Source organism: Pelodiscus sinensis, chromosome 9, assembly GCF_052426305.1.
Source record: "Pelodiscus sinensis isolate ZL-2025 chromosome 9, ASM5242630v1, whole genome shotgun sequence".
Lineage (NCBI taxonomy): Eukaryota > Metazoa > Chordata > Testudines > Trionychidae > Pelodiscus > Pelodiscus sinensis.
In genome coordinates this window covers 61,503,560-61,522,571 of record NC_143060.1, presented here as the reverse complement: position 1 = coordinate 61,522,571, position 19,012 = coordinate 61,503,560, and the positions used below count along the sequence as shown (strand labels likewise).

The 19,012-nt window shown below is 64.6% G+C and overlaps 1 protein-coding gene across 1 annotated transcript in view; it reads left to right on the top strand.

Moving 5' to 3' along the window:
* QSOX1 (quiescin sulfhydryl oxidase 1) overlaps positions 1–16,101 on the top strand; it is a 37,542-nt gene extending 21,441 nt beyond the window's left edge. Inside the window, exons 6-12 of the mRNA XM_075936819.2 lie at positions 716–861; positions 2,764–2,898; positions 4,243–4,372; positions 9,890–10,012; positions 10,180–10,327; positions 11,110–11,286; positions 12,375–16,101. Coding sequence (XP_075792934.2) covers positions 716–861; positions 2,764–2,898; positions 4,243–4,372; positions 9,890–10,012; positions 10,180–10,327; positions 11,110–11,286; positions 12,375–13,309 — 1,794 coding nt within the window. The 3' untranslated portion in view covers positions 13,310–16,101. The remainder of the gene's footprint in view (positions 1–715; positions 862–2,763; positions 2,899–4,242; positions 4,373–9,889; positions 10,013–10,179; positions 10,328–11,109; positions 11,287–12,374) is intronic.
* The last annotated feature ends 2,911 nt before the right edge of the window (positions 16,102–19,012 follow it).

The following is a 19,012-nucleotide window of genomic DNA, read 5'->3' as shown; positions in this document are numbered from 1 at the left end:
TCTCCAGGTTTTGTTAATCTTTAAAGTGCTACCAGCCTCTTTGTTTTTCCTGTTACGGACTAACTCGGCTACTACCCCTCTGAAGCCTTAGGGCATACCTGGTACAAGTTTGTTTGCAGTTCTGTAACAATAGCAACAATGATCTGCCTGGTCGTATGTTAAGCATATAATGTCACAGAGCCCCAGGGCGTGCTGTGTGTCCATGCGGTAAAAAGCTGGGCCCTTCCCGAGAGAGCAGGTGGGTAGATGAATAGAGGGGCGAGTTCTGATTCCCACCCTGGGCCCCTTGGGAGTTAACGTACAAAGATGTTAACTGCTCCTGGTCTTTTTTAAATATCCCTTCCAGTTCCCAAAGCCAGCGCGTGCCAGGCACTGCCGGGAGGAAAGGCTGAGGCTCCAGTAGCGGCGAGCTTTCCTGCAGCCCGTGTAACATGGTCTGGCAGGAGGAGCACGGGGCCGGGAGCCAGGAATTTCCCGGCATTGCTCGTGGCGGAAAAGCCCACCTTCCCCCACTTAGCGCCGGCTCTGTCCCTGTGGTGGGGCTGTCGCGAGGGCAGGCCCAGTGCATACATTGCTTTGCGGGGGTAAAGTGTTAGCTGGGTCCCGACTCCTGGGAGAGGCCGGGCCTGGAGCCGACCCGAGAGGAGGGAGCGGGCCAGCCCCGGGGCGGTGGGGGCCGCAGCTCGCCTGAGCCCCGGCGCACGCTGCCTTGCAGGTGACCATGGACATGCTGCAGTACGAGAACGTCGCCGTGCGGAGGGCGCTGAGCAGCGAGGAGGCGCTGGTGAAGCAGTACGGCCCCACCACCTTCCCTGCCGGCTTCCTGCTCGTCCGCAACGGGACCTACAGCCCCATGCCTGTGTGAGTCCTGGCGGGCGGGGCGCCGGTGGGCGGGCGGGGCGCCGGTGGGCGGGCCCCACTGCGCCCGAGGGCTGGGGGAGGAGCCCTGGCCCGGCAGGGTGGGAACTCACAGCTGGGCGTGGGAACCGCAGTGCGTGTGGGCTGGTCTCCCCCGTCCGCGGCCCTTGGATCTATGACGTGATGGGGTTTTGTGGCAGCTCTCATCCCGGCCAGAGAGCTCTGGGTCTATTCTAGGTCCACACTCCTTCCCCAAGGGGTGGGCGGTGAATCCTGGGGCTGCCAAGCTGGTCCCCTGGAGACCAGCCTCCCCTGCCTGTCCTGCCCTGCGGAGAGGCGCCGGGTGTGGCTGGTGCTGTCAGCTCAGGTTTCCCTCCCACCAGCTCCAGCTGCAAACCGCTGCCGGCCCGCCGGAGCTCTGCCCAGCCGGCGGGTGTGGCGCTGGCTGGGGCATGCGCCGGCGGACTTGGCCAAGCTGGCAGGGAGGCAGGTCGTCGCTGCCCTTCTCCCCGCCTGAGCCAGCCGCTCCGCTCCTCCCCCCCGGGTGTGCTAATTGCAGAAAAGTTCATTAGGAGCCAGACAATGGCTGGTGCTGAAAGGCTGGCAGAGAACAATGGCGCTGGGACCCGGCCCCTCTCGTGGGGTCCGGCTCCTGAAAGGCACGTGAAATAGCAGCCAGATGGCGCCTTCGCCGCCTCGGCGGATGATGGATGTGGGGCTGGCGGCGGGGACCAGCGTGGTGGGGCAGGGGGGCAGGCGGATGCTGGTGGCTTCCCGAGGAAGGAGGGTGGGGACGGGCCCGGGTCAGCGCCGAGCAGGGGCGGGAAGCGCCGCGTTTGCAGGTCTCGGCTGCGCTGCTTGGCTCGCAGGGAGGCTGTGCCAGGCTGGGGGAGGGGGCGCCGATGATGCCAGCTTCCCCCCGAGCCGAGCCATTGTTTCCTTGCCGCGGAGCTGGTGGAGGGGAAAATTGCTTGTGACGATGCCGTCCCTCCGCCATCTGCTTGCGGGCAAACAGCGGGGCGGGGAGCAGAGCGGGACGGGACGGCTTCTCGCCGCTGGCTCTCCTGGGCTTTCCTGCCGCTGCCTTGCATGGCCCTGTCAGCTGCGCTCATTCGGGGGGGGGGGGGGGGGGAGTCGAGAGGCCTGAATTCCACCCCCTGTCGCCAAGCTGTCCTGAGACCCCCCACCGCGCCCGGCGCCAGGCTGGGCCTCTCCAGCACCGGTCCCAGGGCAGCCGGAGCCCCGAGCCAAGAGGGGGAGCCCACACGGGCAGAGCTGGGTGCAAGCGACTCACAGAAGGGGGGGGAGATGGCACATCATAGAGGCCGCGAGGGTGGCTGGGTCCAGGGGTGTCACCTTGTGCTTCTTCACTCTCGGCGCGTCTGCCTCAGCCGTCCTGCCGGCAGCACCAATGGCCCAGAGTGACCCCACCTGTTCTCCCTCGAAATGCTTCCTGCCCGCGCTCCGAGCTCTGCCTGGGAGCCCCCCCTTGGCTGCCAGAGGAGGCAAATCCCAGCCCCGAACCTACAGGATAGCAGGAAGCTGGGAGAATGGCCGAGCGACCGGGGGCTGCCCACGCCCAGCAGAGCGGGGCCCTTCCTCCTGCCAGCCGCTCTGGAGAGATGGTTCGGTGCCCGTGCCCAGCCGGAGCCTCGCTGGGCGCCCCGCGTGTGTCTGCGGAGGGTTGGGAGGAGCGGGAGCAGAGAGGGCGGTCGGAGGGCAGGGGTGGGGCCGTGCGGAGCAGTCTCGGGCTGGGCCCGCTGTAGGCTCGGAGGGAGGCCGGGCCGTGTGCTGCGGTGCTGGCAGGGGCACAGGGAGCTGCCTGGCGGGGCTGGACGGGCGGAGAGGAGAAGCCCCCGGCAAGCGGAAGAGGCTCCTCACATCTTCCTGTTTGCTTCCTCACAGGGAAATGGAGGCGCGAGCCTTCTACACCCACTTCCTGCGGCAGCTGCCCGGGGTGACGCGAGGCCCCTCCGTGCCGACCAGGGCTCCGGACACGTCGCCCACCACGGCCCCCGCCCCAGTGAGGCGCGCAGACCGGTGAGCAGGCCCTGCGCCCGCCCCGCCCGTGTCCGCCACAGAGCCCTCCGTTTCTCGCCACGTGCGCCTGGGGAGAGGGGCGGGGCCTTGGGGCCGTGGTCCCCGGGGGGCGAGAGCCGCGCTGCGCTCGGGGTGGGGAGGCACCAGTGACCCTTCGGACCCCCCGGTTAGCCTGGGCTGGGCCCTGAGGGCGAGCGACGCTCCCGCCGTTGGCGCCGGCTGCCTGCTCCGCGGGGGCCTTTCTTCCTGCTCTGGCCTGGGACACCCTGGAGGGCCCCCTCGCCCTCCCGCTCGCGCTGCTGTGCAGGGGCGGGGCAGGGCGGCGCTCGAGCGGGGAGGCTCTGTGCTTCCAAAGGGCAGAAGCTGGGGGTCGGGGCTGGCACAGGCTCCAGGGCGCCCCCTCCCCCAGGCCAGTTGATGTCCAGGCTACCCCCACTCTTGGACCCTGCTGGGCGGGAACCGCGGGCAGCGGGCATCCTAGGCAGAGGAACCTCTGCCTTCCCGACTCGCCTCGCCTGCCCCCACCCATGCTCCAGCCAAGTCCCCCAGGGCCTGTTGTTGCGGTGCCAGAGGCTGGGGCAGGCTGTGGGCCGAGCTGCCTGTCGTCCGGGTGCTGGGGCCTGCCCCATGCCTCCTGGCTCTCCTCTCCAGTGCTCAGCGCCGGGGCAGGCTGGAGCCGGCTGCCTGCTGGCTCCCTGGAGCTCCGGGGCAGGCTTTGGGGAGCTGGGCTTGGGACAGAAGAGGGCTCCTCGGGGGGATGGTCACCACGCCATGTGGGGGCTGCTGAGCCGCAGGATCCCCCAGTAGGGGGTAGTCGGGCAGGGCTGGGCTGCTTGCACCCCAGGGACCGCAGGGGGCTGTGCTGGGAGGGTGCGGTTCAGAGCCGGGGCGGCGGCAGGAAGAGATGTCGTGGTGCTCGCTTCTCGTCCTGGCCCGCCAGGGAGGCTGCAGCTCTTCCCCCGCCCTGCTGTGGGGAGGGAGAGCTCGTGGTCCCAGAGGAGGCCTGTGGGGGGGGGGTGTATTCTTCAGGGGTCCGAGCCGTGGGGCCCTCCTGGGGGTGCATTCCCTCTCCCACCCCGGTTTCTGTCCACCCACCATCCCCCCTTTGCTGTGACGGAGGGGGAGGAACAGCCCTTGTCATCTTCCTGCTGCACAAAGATGAGAGCAGGCCCCTTCAGCCGCAGCCTCGGGGGGAGCCGCGCTGCTGGGGCCGGGCGAACCCTGGGTCTCTGGGACCGAGCTGTGCCGGAGAGGGGGCAGGTCTCGCCGCTGGATCCCCAGGGAGCCGGTGGAGGGCCCTTGCTGTCAGTTGTTACCGGCCTGGTTTTCTCCCCTGCTCTGCAGCTCCAAGGTGTACATGGCCGACCTGGAGTCCGCGCTGCACTACGCCCTGCGGGTGGAGGTGGCTCGGCACTCGGTCCTGTCGGGAGAGCGGCTGGTGACCCTGAAGAACTTCGTGAGGGTGCTGGCCAAGGTGAGCGCCACGGAGCCGGCAGCCCCCTCGTGCGAAGAGCCGACGCGGGGCCTTCGCGGGGCCTGGGTCCCCTCACGTGCTCGGCTTGGGCAGGGCCCCCGCCTGTCCCCGTGCCGTTTGCGGACCTCGCGTTCCCGGCCCTTGCGACGCCGCCCCGGCCGGCTCGAGTAAGACTGTGCCCCCCCCCGGCTGGTAACAGCCCCCGGGGCTTGGGCCCCAGCCCCTAACGTCCTCCCGGGGCGGACATGAAAATCGTGGGTCCCCCTCTCAGAGCGTCCCTGGTGATGCAACCAATCATGGTGAACCATGCTTTTTGAAACCCCGCCCACCCGTGCTCAGCTATTCACCACGGCCACTTCCCCCGAACAGGGACGGGCAGTGACCCAGCCGCCTGTCAGGCCCCTCCCCTTGTGCCCGTAGCCCCTCCCCTTGTGCCTGAAGCTCCGCCCCTCCCCTTCTGCCCACCCAGGAGCCCAATGCACCCCCACCGGGGCCCCCAGCCCCAGTGTGCTTCAGCCACAGTGCCCCCCAGCTCCTCACTGCACCCCTGGCCCCGGTGCTGCGGGCAACCAAGTGGTGCAGTCACCGAGCCCGAGGCTCCAGCTGGCAAGGTGGCATGGCTGCAGCACCCCCAGCCCCAGAGCTCCAGGTGGGCAGTGCAGCTCCAGGACCTGCGCTCTGAGTCCTCCCGGGCTGCACACTGGCCAGCCCCCTGGGGACAGCAGGAGAAAGCCAGCCTGGCCGGGGGGCAGAGCCACGGTACCCGCCGCCTGTGCCCTCGAGCCTCTGGTGAGGTGGCACCGAGCTGTTTCATGCCACTTGGATGCAACTTCTTTCCTCCTCCTCGCACCCCTACCCTAGGCATCTGCTTTGTCTGCCCCGTTGGGTATTCACACAGCAGTAGGGATGTGAAAACAGCCCAAACTGGCTGACTGATTCAATGAACTGCTAACCACTAGCTGCGGCCACATGCCGGCCAGGCTAATGCTACCGGGTAGCCGTTTAACCTTTTCCAGCCCCGCTCGCCGTGTCATGCCCACCTGTTTTGCTAGGGCGGATACAGGGCCTGGTGCCTCTTTGTTCTCTTCTGTACGATCCTCCAGAACATGCTCTGGGTTTCCCTTTCACAGGACGAAAGCCTTCCCGTCCGGCAGCCCTGCTCCCGGGGTGCCACGCCATTGCGACAGCAAGGGGCCACTTAGAAGCTCTTCCACGCACTCCCCGTGGGCTCCTTGGGGGTGCCCGCTAGCCCGTTTCCTTTGGAAACCTGCCTTTGAATGGGAACATTGGAAAGGGGTCAGAGAATCGATGCTGGAATGTTTCAGGGCCTTCGAGGAAGCTCCGTCTAGTTTATCCAAGGGAGGGCTGAGAGGTGATTGGATCCCAGTCTGAAGATGAGGAAGAGATTTCCGGTGACTGAGGGTTCTTTAACGGAGCAGGAAAGGGCCTGACGAGATCCAATGGTCGGAAACTAGAAATGAAATGCGATGTGGTAGCCGTGAAGGTGTTCCCCGTGAGCAGGGCCGGACGGAGGCATGGGCAAGCCAGGCAGCTGCCCAGGATGCCGCTGGGCCCTGCACGGCCCAGCATGTGCGCCAGCAGCGGTGGCCAGGCCGGGCTGGGCAGCACATGCGCTGTGCACCTCTGGGACGGGCCCCGGGCTGTGCACCAGTGGCTGTGGCTGGCCTGCGCATGCGCCATGCGCCCGGGGCACCAAAAGGGCTCGGGCCGGCCCTGCCCGTGAGGCAGCTAATCTAAGACTAGGGCAGATTCTCCGTCACTCTGAAATCCCAGCGGGCGGCTCTGGCTGCAAGGGACCCAGGCCTTGGACTAGCAGGGGATGCTGCGGGGCAGGCCGGGGGTTGCTGGCAGTCGCGTGTGAAGAGGGCAGGACTGGAATAGCAAGTGGCAGTAGGGTCGGGCCAGAGGTGCTGTGACCGGGCTGGGTTGAAGCCTGCTTAACGCCTGCCCTGCTTTAGCTAACGCTCTCAGTCTCTCTCACTTTCTTGAGCACCCAAGATTTCATTAAATGAATATCCTGCCCCCCCCCCCCCCGTCAGCGTGCAGCCGGGGCTTGACCCGCAGACCGCTGAAGGGGGGCTGCCCCATTTCCCCGGGTGCTGGAGAGGACCAGTCCGTACTGCGCAACGGGTTGGTGTCGGGAGCTGTAGTGATGTCCGCTCCGGATTAGGAGGCCAAGCTGTTCAGAGAGACTGAAATAGCACAAGGAGCCCAGTTGAGCTTCCTCCTTCCCTGCACAGCTCAGAGGGGGAGTGCGAGTCAACGGGGAGGGGAATAAGGTGAGGGAGAGGAGAAAACAGGTTGGCTGGGAAGGGGAGTGGGATAGGGGTGTGGATGGGGAGGGAAATGAGTGGGAAGGATGTAAACGGGGAGGAGAAGGAATGTGGGATGTGGACGGGGAGGGGAATGAGCGGGAAGGATGTAAACGGGGAGGAGAAGGGATGTGGGATGTGGACGGGGAGGAGGAAGAGGAGGGGAATGAGAGGGAAGGATGTAAACGGGGAGGAGAAGGGATGTGGGATGTGGACGGGGAGGGGAATGAGAGGGAAGGATGTAAACGGGGAGGAGAAGGAATGTGGGATGTGGACGGGGAGGGGAATGAGAGGGAAGGATGTAAACGGGGAGGGGAAGGGATGTGGGATGTGGACGGGGAGGGGAATGAGCGGGAAGGATGTAAACGGGGAGGAGAAGGAATGTGGGATGTGGACGGGGAGGGGAATGAGCGGGAAGGATGTAAACGGGGAGGAGAAGGAATGTGGGATGTGGACGGGGAGGGGAATGAGCGGGAAGGATGTAAACGGGGAGGAGAAGGGATGTGGGATGTGGACGGGGAGGAGGAGGGGAATGAGCGGGAAGGATGTAAACGGGGAGGAGAAGGGATGTGGGGTGTGGACGGGGAGGGGAATGAGAGGGAAGGATGTAAACGGGGAGGAGAAGGGATGTGGGATGTGGACGGGGAGGAGGAGGGGGAGGAGGAGGAGGAGAAATGAGCGGGAAGGATGTAAACGGGGAGGAGAAGGGATGTGGGGTGTGGACGGGGAGGAGGGGGGAATGAGCAGGAAGGATGTAAACGGGGAGGAGAAGGGATGTGGGATGTGGACGGGGAGGGGAATGAGAGGGAAGGATGTAAACGGGGAGGAGAAGGGATGTGGGATGTGGACGGGGAGGGGAATGAGCGGGAAGGATGTAAACGGGGAGGAGAAGGGATGTGGGATGTGGACGGGGAGGGGAATGAGCGGGAAGGATGTAAACGGGGAGGAGAAGGGATGTGGGATGTGGACGGGGAGGGGAATGAGCGGGAAGGATGTAAACGGGGAGGAGAAGGGATGTGGGATGTGGACGGGGAGGGGAATGAGAGGGAAGGATGTAAACGGGGAGGAGAAGGGATGTGGGATGTGGACGGGGAGGGGAATGAGAGGGAAGGATGTAAACGGGGAGGAGAAGGGATGTGGGATGTGGACGGGGAGGGGAATGAGAGGGAAGGATGTAAACGGGGAGGGGAAGGGATGTGGGGTGTGGATGGGGAGGGGAATGAGTCTCTGGCAGCCCCTTCCCCTCTCTGCCTCCTCAGTAAGGTGACCTGGTACTGCGGAAATACGGCTCTGTGCCCAGCGCGAGGCGCTGTTTCAGACTTAGGCCACTAGACGGAGCAGTGTCACCAGGGTTCCCGCCTTCCTGCTGGTTGCGACAGTTTAATCTGCTCTGATCCAGGGAATTCGCCCTCTCTCCGCCACCGGCCCCTGACCCTTCACTGTCGCATTTCCCAGAGCCATGTGGGCCTGAGGGGAGGGACGCAGTGCTTTTAAAACGGGCCAAGTCTTCAGCGCCCCACGGGGCTGTGGAAGCACAACGGTGAGGGGGGGGCGGGGTACGCTCTCTATCACCCTTTGGGGGGCTTTAAGTCTGTGTGTGTATTAATTGTCTAGATAACAGGGTGTCCATGGAGACTAGACTAGTAACAGCCAAATGCTCTTTTGCTTTCATTCCCCGCTCACTTTTCCCGGTTCCTCACCTGGTTTTACCCACCACCATCCTCTGAGTGTGTCCCTGAGGTGGGGCTCTCCCTCACTCCGGTCCTGGGTATGTCCCTCCCTCCTTCCCCTCCCTGGAGCACTTGCGGTTTTAAAGTGCTGATACTAATCGGATTTGAGTTGACTTATTGTCAAAGTAGCTTTTCGTGTTCCTCAGAGACTATTTGGAGTTACGATCGAGATTTGGATCTTGGCGCTTGGCCCGCGAGGCTGACTTATTTGCAATGGCAGCAGCTTGAATACAAATGAAAGGGCTTCCCGGTGCCGGCTGCTTGGATCACAGTGTGCAGGGGTGTTCGTACGGAGCTGGACCGCCTGAGACTCGCACCCCAGAGTCAGTGCAACTGCACCAGGCCCCACAGTGACCCCTGCTGGGAGAGGCTGGGACTGCAGGCGTTCCTCCAGAGTCAGTGCACCTGCACCAGACCCTACAGTGACCCCTGCTGGGAGAGGCTGGGACTGCAGGCGTTCCTCCAGAGTCGGTGCACCTGCACCAGACCCTACAGTGACCCCTGCTGGGGGGGTCTGGGACTGCAGGCGTTCCTCCAGAGTCAGTGCACCTGCACCAGACCCGACAGTGACCCCTGCTGGGGGGGTCTGGGACTGCAGGCGTTCCTCCAGAGTCAGTGCACCTGCACCAGACCCGACAGTGACCCCTGCTGGGGGGGTCTGGGATTGCAGGCGTTCCTCCAGAGTCAGTGCAACTGCTCCAGGCCCTACAGTGACCCCTGCTGGGGGGGTCTGGGACTGCAGGCGTTCCTCCAGAGTCAGTGCACCTGCACCAGGCCCTACAGTGACCCCTGCTGGGGGGGTCTGGGACTGCAGGCGTTCCTCCAGAGTCAGTGCACCTGCACCAGACCCTACAGTGACCCCTGCTGGGGGGGTCTGGGACTGCAGGCGTTCCTCCAGAGTCAGTGCACCTGCACCAGGCCCTACAGTGACCCCTGCTGGGAGAGGCTGGGACTGCAGGCGTTCCTCCAGAGTCAGTGCACCTGCACCAGGCCCTACAGTGACCCCTGCTGGGGGGGTCTGGGATTGCAGGCGTTCCTCCAGAGTCAGTGCACCTGCACCGGTCCATACAGTGACCCCTGCTGGGGGGGTCTGGGATTGCAGGCGTTCCTCCTGTCAGTGCACCTGCACCAGGCCCTACAGTGACTCCTACTTGGGGGAGGGGAGCGGGTCTGGTACTGCAGTAGCAGAGAGTTTCTCACAATCAAGGTCTCGCCCTGTTTCCACCTCACTCAGGGAGAGGCTAGCAAAGGGCGCTCAGGGCTGTGGTAGTGTTGCTAAGAAACCGACTTGCTCGGGTTGATTTTTTGCCACTGGCCATGGGGCTCCGCCAAGTTCTCAGAACGTCCCCAGCCCCTGGAGTCAAAGCAGGTGTCTGCCCCGCACCGGGGCTCGTGTCGGTTCGCGAGGCCTTTGTCGTTAAACGCGTTTTCTCCTCTCTCTGTCCTCACCACAGTATTTTCCTGGCCGCCCCTTTGTCCGGAGCTTCCTGCGCTCGGTGGACAGCTGGCTGAGGAGCGTGAGAGGGTCGGGGATCACCTACCAAGCCTTGGAGCGGGTCTTGACCAACAGACGACAGGTGGGTCACGCTGAGGTGATTCCCTTGAGCCCTGCAGTGTGTGCGCCCACCTGCCTCCACCCGGCCTCCGCCGTGCCCGTCCTTTGCCCTCCGTCGCCGTCTGCTCCTCCCCCCCGCCGGGTTGTTACCAGCAAAGTCGCCTTCATCTCTCTGTCTCTCCCCCTCAGGGGCAAACCCCGGCCGTGCTGACGAACAACCTGACGTGGGTGGGTTGCCAGGGCAGCGAACCTCATTTCCGAGGCTACCCGTGCTCCCTCTGGATCCTCTTCCACGTCCTGACCGTGCAGGCGGCCCAACGCCAGAGGCTCAGCACAGGTGAGGAGGCGACCCCGGGCGTGTGCCGCTCGGAGCGTGCCGGAGGCGCTGGCTCTTGGCTACGCAGAAAGGAGGGCGGGAAATGGGGTAGGGTCCAGCCCAGGCCTGGGGTTTTAGAAGGGTTGCATCCCCCATAGCCAAGGGAGTCTCTATGTCCCAGACTAGGTGGTCTATAGTAATGCCCCAGGGCATCTCTCACCACCCCTCGTCAGCTGCAGGCCACGATGGGTTGGGCTCCCTTGTGGACCCCTCTCCTTTGTCATGGAGGAGCCCTGCACGGCGCTCTCCCGCCCCAGAGCCGAAGGCGCTTGGTCTCCGTCCTGCCAGCCCCTCTGGCTCAGGGAGAGGCCGGCTCTGGCTAGCAAGATGTGCATCTAGCTCTTCTGTGGCGCGGCGCTCCCGTGCCGGAGCCGAACGCTGGCCCCGAGACCCCAGAGACACTGGGACGTGTCTGAAACATGGAGCCAAGTCTGGCTGCCCTGACTGTCCCCGGGTGACAGAGCAGGGAGGTGCTGGCCTAGGTGTCTCTCGCCCACCCACGCTGGGCCCCATGCAGCCGTCTGTGGCTGAGGGAGGCTGGGGCCCCGTGGCCCAGTGATTCTGAGCCAGCTGGTCCTAGGGACCCTCGCGGCCTTGGGGGGCTAGCGCTCTGCCACGAACCTGGGCGCTGCAGGGCAGCGGGGTGGGGGCTGTTGGGGTGGCAGGGAGGCCTCTCTGGGCTGCGGGGGTTCCCCCCCGCCCGGCGGGCTGCACTGACCGAGCTGCCTTGATGTCTCCCCCAGGCCCGCTCGAGGTCCTCGAGGCCATGCGCGGCTACGTCCAGTTCTTCTTCGGCTGCCGGGTGTGCGCGCAGCACTTCGAGGGCATGGCAGCCGAGTCGCTGGCCCAAGTGAGCAGCGTGAATGAGGCAGTCCTCTGGCTTTGGTCCAGACACAACCAGGTCAACGCTCGGCTGGCAGGTACGGGGGGCGGGGGTCCTGCTGGCCGAGGAGTCATCAGGGCGAGGCGCCCGTGGGGCGGAGGTGCAGAGCCCCTGGCTGGATATGGGGGCAGGATGCTGGGGACGGCTGAGTGCGGGGGGTCGGAATTGGGGCTAGCGTGTGCCGTGGCTCCCCGATAATGCGGTGCCCGCCTGGCTGTGTGGGGGCGTCTCCCGGGGGGAGCCAGGCTGGGGGCGGAGGGGGGAAGCCGGAGGCCCAGGGAGCAGTGGGAGCGCTCTGCTTGCGCGTTGGTTTCTCCTTCAGAAGCAGGGGGTTAGCTGCAGCCCGGCAGGGCAGGCGGGGATCAGCCCCCTGAGGTGAAGGGAACCGGCAGCTGGCGGCGCTGAGCCAGAGGCTGCCCCAGTGAGGCCGCTAAATCTTAGCCAGCGTCCCGCGGGGGGCTCTCGAAGCTGGCCCGTGCCCTGAGAGGACCCCCCCTGCCCAGACAGCTCCAAATGCTCCTTTTAACGCCAGGCCCAGACGCTGCCCCTCCCCCTGCGCACACCAGCCAGTGGAGCCCAGCTCGGGGGACTGGGACCAAAGCAGCGGCTCCCCCCCCCCCCCCCGCGTGCGGCCTCCCCCCACCTCACTGCATTGACCTCCCCTCCCCCCGGGGCTGCCTGGCAGGAATTTTCTGGCAGGGAGAGGGCAGAACCGGCCGGGGGGACCTGCCGGTGTTTTCCCCATTGCGGGGCGACTGTCGCTGCTCCGGAGGGTCATTTGTGGGGCGAGGGGTCCGGGGCTCGCAGGCGCCCCCACCCCCGGGGCTGCAGCTCGTGTCTCCCAGAGCCTGCTCGCGGCGCGAGGGCGGCTGGGCGTGCGCAGAATGGCGGAGGGGCGCGCGAGCAAGCGAAGCGGCCGCTCCGGCAGGCCAGTTGGGTGCGACCTCCCAGTCTGGGCCGTGTGCGGCCCCCGCTAGGCCTGCCCCCCTGCTGCGAGTCCCGCGCGAGCCAGGCGAAGGAGTCGGGGTGTGTCCGTGAGCCCCCGGCGGCATGGGAATCGCTCCCCTTCCTTCAGGGCTGCTCGGGGACCGCCTCTGAGGCCTTTGTTCCATCCGATTTCTCCAGGCACGGAGACCGAGGACCCCACCTTCCCCAAGATGCAGTGGCCTCCCCCGGACCTGTGCCCGCGGTGCCACGGCATAGTCAGGGGGCGCCACGTGTGGGACGAGGCCACCACGCTGCGCTTCCTCAAGGCCCACTACTCCTCCGCCAACATCATCTTCGATTACACGGAGCCTGAGGTGTCCCTGCTGGCCAGGCGCGGCCGGAGGGCCAACGAGGGGGCCCAGGCGGAGGGGGACGAGCGAGGAGGGGAAGGGGACGAGGGAGAAGCAGCGGGGGAAGGAAGAGGGAAGAATGGCGGAGAGGAAGAGAGGGGAGGGACGGGGACAGCAGGGTGGGAAGAGAGAGGGGAAGGGGACGGGAAAGGAAGAGAGCCGGGAAAAGGGGAGGCGGGGGGAGTGGAGGGGCAGGAGGAAGAGGGGGGAGGGAATGAGGGGCCAGAGGGAGCTGGGGAGGCGGGCGGCCTGGCGCGCCGAGACGCCCCGGAGCTGCGGAAGCCGAGCTTCGTGCGGATGAACCCCAAGGCGCCCGAGCTGGCGGACGACATCGTGGACCTGGACTCCTTCAGCGAGCTGCACTACAAGAGCAAGGCCCTGAAGGCGGCGGCCAGCAAGGGGCGGCAGCTGAGCAAGAGGGACACCATCCCGCTGCGGCTGGCTGACGACCCCCCCCAGGCCTTCGACTACGCCGCGGCCTGGGAGCGCCTGAGGAGGCAGGGGCTGGGCTCCCAGCAGCTGGTTGGGGCCCTGCAGGACGCCGGGGACGGCCCGGGGAGGAGCCATTGGTTCCGCATGCTGGGAGCAGGCTTCTCCCGCCTGGACGTCAGCCTGTGCATCGTCCTCTACTTCCTCTCCTCCATGTGCCTGCTGGGCATGTACACCTTCTTCCGCATGCGCACGCGGCACCGCAAGCTCCGCCCCGGCTCCCCCACGGCCTGAGGCCGGGACACGGGGCGGGGGGACGGTCCAGGTCCGGGCGCTGAGGACTCCTTCCGGGGCTCTCCTGGGAGAAGCATCTGACTTTCTCCGGGCTTGCGAGGGCCGTGGGAGCAGCCGGCTTCTGGATCTCGCCACCAGGCGAACACGGGGCCACGGGGCTCCTCAGGGATCCAAGAACCTGTCTGCGCCATGCGAGCACCCCCGAGATCCACAGGAGTGCCCCCGAGATCTCCCGCGGTGCCGCTCGCGGATTCAGGTGGGGGGCTGGGGGAGGCGTGGGGGAGTGCTAGCTGCTTCCTTGTTTCAGCCACTCGTCCTCCGCAAAGGGTTTGGGGGCAGGGCTCCTTTCTGGTCCGGGGCTGTGAGGGGTTTGCCCGTGATCGGTCGTGTCCCTCTGGGCCGATCTGCACCAGGGGGAACTTGCAGCCCCTTTGAGCTGTAGCTGGACCTGTTCTAGCTGAACTGGTTTCAAGACTCTTTCCCCACTGTCAGTCTCCGCTCCAGCTCCAGGGAGTGTCTCTCTTTTTCCCAAGTAGAACAAGCCCATTGGGGCGGTGGAGGGGATGGGACTAGACGGCCAGGCATAGCAGTTCGTAAAATCATCCTGCAGTGGCAGGGTGAGGTGACCAAGGTCACTAATGCGCTTGTGTCTTGCAGCCAGTTGGGCCAAAGGTTTGATCCGACTCCTTTCCAAATTCCCACCGGTCAGACCCATTGGCACCGCAGTGCAGGGGCTGGACGGCACAGGGGTGCTGCCCCGCCTCTGTCTCCGTCTCCAGTCCATCTCGGCTCGGTGGCAATTGGCAGCTGTTCTGTGGGGCACTTTGAGTACATCCCCTAGCGCAGAGAGAGCCCGGCCCCAGGAAGCCCCCTGGTCAGCGCACTCAGCAGAGAAGGGACGGGGTGAGTGGGCGTGGCTGCCAGGCACACAGCTTGTCTCAGACGGGGATCAGGGTTCGGGGCTGCTAATGCTGGGAGAGCCGGCTGCCCCGCTCTGCGAGTTCCCCTCGCTGTGGGGCGGAGGGTGGGCAAAGCGCCAGCGGAAGCTGCCCCGTGAGCGAGGGCCCCGAGGGCTCAGGTAGCAGAGGGAGCGTACCGGTTCCGGCTGCTCCGCCAATCCAGCCCAGAATGGCCCTCGGGGGCGCAGGACTTTCCCTTTGCCAGCTGATTCCTCCACGCGTGTAGGCCAGGCTCACTGGCCCTCCGGCCAGGCGCCCTCGCGCTGTGCACCGGGTCCGGGGGCCGCTCCCTCAGCCAGAAGGGGCTGGAGGTGCGGAAAGGCAGGTGCTGAGGAGGCCACGGAGCCGGAGCTAAGCCCGTTCACCCTAATCCTGACCGGTAACGCTCCCCCCCCCCACACACCTGCTATTTGTGTCATGAACCAACACGCCCCTTCTAATGCATCTTGAGCCTGCCCCGAAACACCACCTGCTCCGCGCTCGCACTCCTCCCGGGCCGGCTCTGCAGGGGTTTGAGAGAGAGAAACGGCCCTGGGGTCAGAGCTGCCCGACCTGCTGACGTCCCGGCTGGGCACGGGAGGGGCGGCTGCATTAGCTCTGACTGGCCGTTACCGTCCCTCCTCCTTGCACCCCTGGGCTCCCGGGGCCTGGGTCTGACCACAGCCAGGGCCACCGAGCTTCCCGCTCTGGACCCGGCGGGTGCATGAGGGTGCTCTCTTGCCCCTGCCTTCTCCAGCGGGCTGGGGGTGTTCGTTCTGGGGGGATCCGGGAGCTGCCTGCGTCTCCCGCTGGGCCTTGCGTGTGCCCGTGTCCCGTTAGCCAGCGGCCCCTCTTGCTCTCACCGGAACATTTGCTCATGCTTGAAAATCAAGTGGGAGGCTCCCGCCCCCGAACCCCCCCCCCCCTTTGGTGTTGAGGAAACTGGAACTCTTGCTGTGGGCGGGCCAGTGCCAGAAATGGGGACTGCCTGCAATGTGGGGGCAACCTCCAATCCCCCCCCCCCTGAGTCGGTGTTTGCCCTGCCCTCAGCCTCTCTGCTTCGCCCATGGCGGGGTGGTTCGCGTCTCCCTTCCATGGACTCGCGCTGTGCGGAGGGGTCTGACCTGAGCCCCACGGGGCTAGCTGAGTCTCTGCCCCTTTCTGAAATGGGCCTTTGTTTAAAATCAACTCCCCAGCTCCCAACCGTTGGCTCTGAGCTCGCCTGCGGACTCCTCCCTGCTTTTCGCTTGGTCCCTTCCTTTCACCATCTCCAGCACAGCTTGGGTTGGTCGCGTGCTCAGAACCTCCTGGGCTAGCTTTGCTTGTCTCCATGAGGGCTACTAATGGGCACCCCCCAACCATCTGAACTCCCCGTCCGACCCTGCCATTGGCCTAGAGGGCTGCCCTGGGACCTAGAGCCGTTTGCTGCAGGCCTGGTCCCTGAAGAGCCAGGGAGCTGCTGCTTGTGGACGGGAGCGAAGAGCCGCCCAGAGGAATTCTGACATCAAGGGTGGGGTCACACACGTGCCATGGGTCTGTGCGTGTAACCGGAGAGAGCAGGTTCCTTTGGGAAGGAGGAGCCGTCTGCTCGAGGGCCCCCCCCCCCGGCCGTGGCCTGCAGGACTCTGCTCCCGGCTGGGCGCGGGAGAAACGTTTCTTTTTTAGTTGTAATTAAAAAGGGTGGGGCTCACTTTCTTCACTTGGAAAATGGTTATTGGGTGGTGATCGGGGCCAGGCTGCTGCAGCAGGAGCTGGGGTCTCTGTGCACGGTGGCGTCACCTCCTAGGGCTGGGTCTGTGCTTATGGGAGCGGAATAAATTATTTTTGCTAATAAACATGCTCTGTTGGATCGCACGTGCGTGTGTGTAAAGTGTGTGGGTCTGCACTGTGACCGGACAGCCACACAGGGCGCGACCCTCGCTGGCTGAACGCCACTGGGGACAGCCATGGCGCTGAGGGGCTGGGGACCAGCCAACTTTTCCTTCATGCCCTGTTCACTCTTGTCCCTTCTCCATCCCTCTCCTTGTGGCTCCCAGCCCTGGCCTCCCACCAGCCCCCTTTCTGACCCTGTTACGGTCTCTTTATGCCCCAGTGCCAGGCCAGTGGTGCGTTGTGCACTACTGTGACCTTTTTGGCCAGGGGCCTATGACATCTGACTGCCTGTGTCACAAGAAATCACATGAGGCCCCACAACAGCCTTTAGTTATGGGGCAGACACGGAGGGGTTTCACTGGGAGCTGGTTGTAGGGCAGAGGGCTGGGTTTGTGTGTGAGCAGAGTGGTGCCCAGAAAGCAGAGCCCAGCAGGGGCATGTGGCCCTGAGAGAGCGGAGGGACAGGTTTTGGGCTCAGTGCTGGCTGGAAAGAGGCCTTGGACTGTGAGCCGAGCAATTGTCTCCTGCACAGTTTGATTCCTGCTGTATTCAGGGGAACGGGACTTTACGGGAATTCTTTGTAACTTCAGAAATGCTCCGCTCTGTCATCTGTGCCGTCTCCTACTGGAACAACACACAGACCCCTGAGTATTGGCTACTTCAGGGCTACTCAACACGCGGCCTGTTTGTGTGCAGCCTGCGGTGCCATTTGGGTTTGCACACGGCCTCCACTGGGAACACGCTCCACCCCGGCGAGTCGATAGAACGGTCTCCTGTTGAGAGGCGTTTTACTAGTGAAATTCCTGCACTGTCAGCTGGATGGAAATCGGGTAAATCTTGCATTATATGAATAGCAGCAGCACTGACTGAAATGGGGCCTGCGTCTGGCATAGTCTTGCCTTAATCTTTGTATTCATGCCCGTCCGTGTGAAAAGCTATTTGCATAGATTTGCATATAGATTTGCATGTTTGCCACCACACTTAAGTTGCGGCCCTCGACAGGTGCTGCGAGTATCAGTGGGACTCTATGGGGCGGTTGAAGCCCCGATGGGGGTTTCTGTTCCCTGAGGAAGGGGGAGGGGGACCAGCCTGTTGCTATCTGCCCCGTTCCAAAGGCAAGGGGATGCAGATGGGGCAGCGGCCGGCTCGCCACGATGCTAGGAGCTCTACTGAAGAGCCTGGCGGGCAGGACTGAGCCACCTCCACCCCGTTCAGCAGCAAGCTGCTCTCCCAGCACGCTCCTCCCTCAGGCTTGTGCCAAACCCCACTCAGCCCTTCCTTGCCACGGAGCTCACCCTGGAAACGCTGTCTCTGAGCTGGCACCGGAGCGAGAGGGGAGGCCGGTGCTGTCCCAGGCCGACGCCTCGGCTCCCAATGTCTGGTCAGTGGTGCCTGCCAGGACCTGAGTCTGCCCCCCCCGTCTCCCTCTGGTGTGGAGAAATTCAGCCCAGATCTACCTGGCTTGATATCTCTCTTGCCCCCATTACTACACAGCCATGCTTGGGTTTAGCCTAGGGGACAGAGAAGTACTGGCCCCATTTAGCAGATGGGCTGTGGAGCAGGCGGAAGTGAAGTGACTTTCCCAAGGCTATGCAAGGAGTCTGTGGCAGAGCAGAGAACCAAACCCAGAACACCTGAGCCCCAGACCTGTGCCTTTAACCACTAGGCTGCCCTACCACAAGGAGGGGAACCTCCCGTGCCACTTTGATGGGTGGGAGCAGAGATGAGGACAGGGAGATAGCTGGGGAGCAAGGCCTGACAGAAGTCACAGGAAGGGGCTAGCAAGAGGAGAAAGACCTGCCATGGTTTGCCCCTCCTATCCCACCCTTTTCCCACAGCCGCCAGCCCCCAAACAGGCCGAAAGCCACCGTGAGCCAGGGAGGGAAGGATCTGGGTCGCTGTACAGAGCCAGCCCCTCCCCCACTTCCTGGGGTGCAGCTAGGTCTCCCCACCCCCACCTGCGCCAAGCGAAGATGTCCAGAAAAAAGGCTCCAAATCGGATTGACACCCACTGCCCCCCTTAATAAAGTTTATTATCAGCCGGGCTCTAAGCCTTGCAAATCCCCCGCGGCGGGGGGCGGGGGGGCGGGATTAGAGGAGCCGGGCGTAATCCCAATGAATTTGTTACAGGAGGATTTAGCCAGGGCCCGGGGAGCAGATGGCCCAAGCCCAGCTCTGGAAAACAACCATTTCCCTTAATGATTTGTAACAAGGATAAAAGGGCAGGAGAAACGGGGCCAGCGGCTCTGGCGGGAGGTGGGGAGAAGAAGCGGCTGGTCACAGCCCCAGCAAGGGGCATGGGGCAGATGGGGGGGGAAGACACCTGCCCCAGGTGCCACACGCAGCGTCCCGGGCAGCAGCACTCGCCAGTCCCTGCAGAGGGTACTGAGCACGCCCGGGGGCAGCAATGCACAGTGTGCCTGGGGGGGATGCTTTCTGGGGGCTCGCCCCGCATCCGACCCCGCACATACACCCACCAGCTGGGGAGGGGCATCTGCCTGCCCCAGCCGTGCTGGTGGGGGTTCCCTACGCCTGCTTGGATGTGACCTCAGCTCTGGGGAAAGGGAGCAAGGCAGCCCTGCCTCAACGTACCTCCGCCACAGCTTCAGGAGAAGGATAAGCTGCCCTCACGCCCCCAGCTAAGGTGCCTCACCACAGCACGCAGGGCCCACTCTAGGGGAGGGTGGGAGGCTAGGATCTGGCCTGGGCTGACAGTGGGCGCACGAATTGCCCCCCAGGAGCCGCACTGGCCACCATGCGTGGCCCAGACAGCCTCCAGGAGCCTCCAAACTCCATTAACAACCCTCTGCTCCGTCCCCGTCCCTGCCCAGCAAGGGCCAACACACCTGCATGCTCTCAGCTTCCAGCCAAGCTACGGCTCCGCTACTAGGGC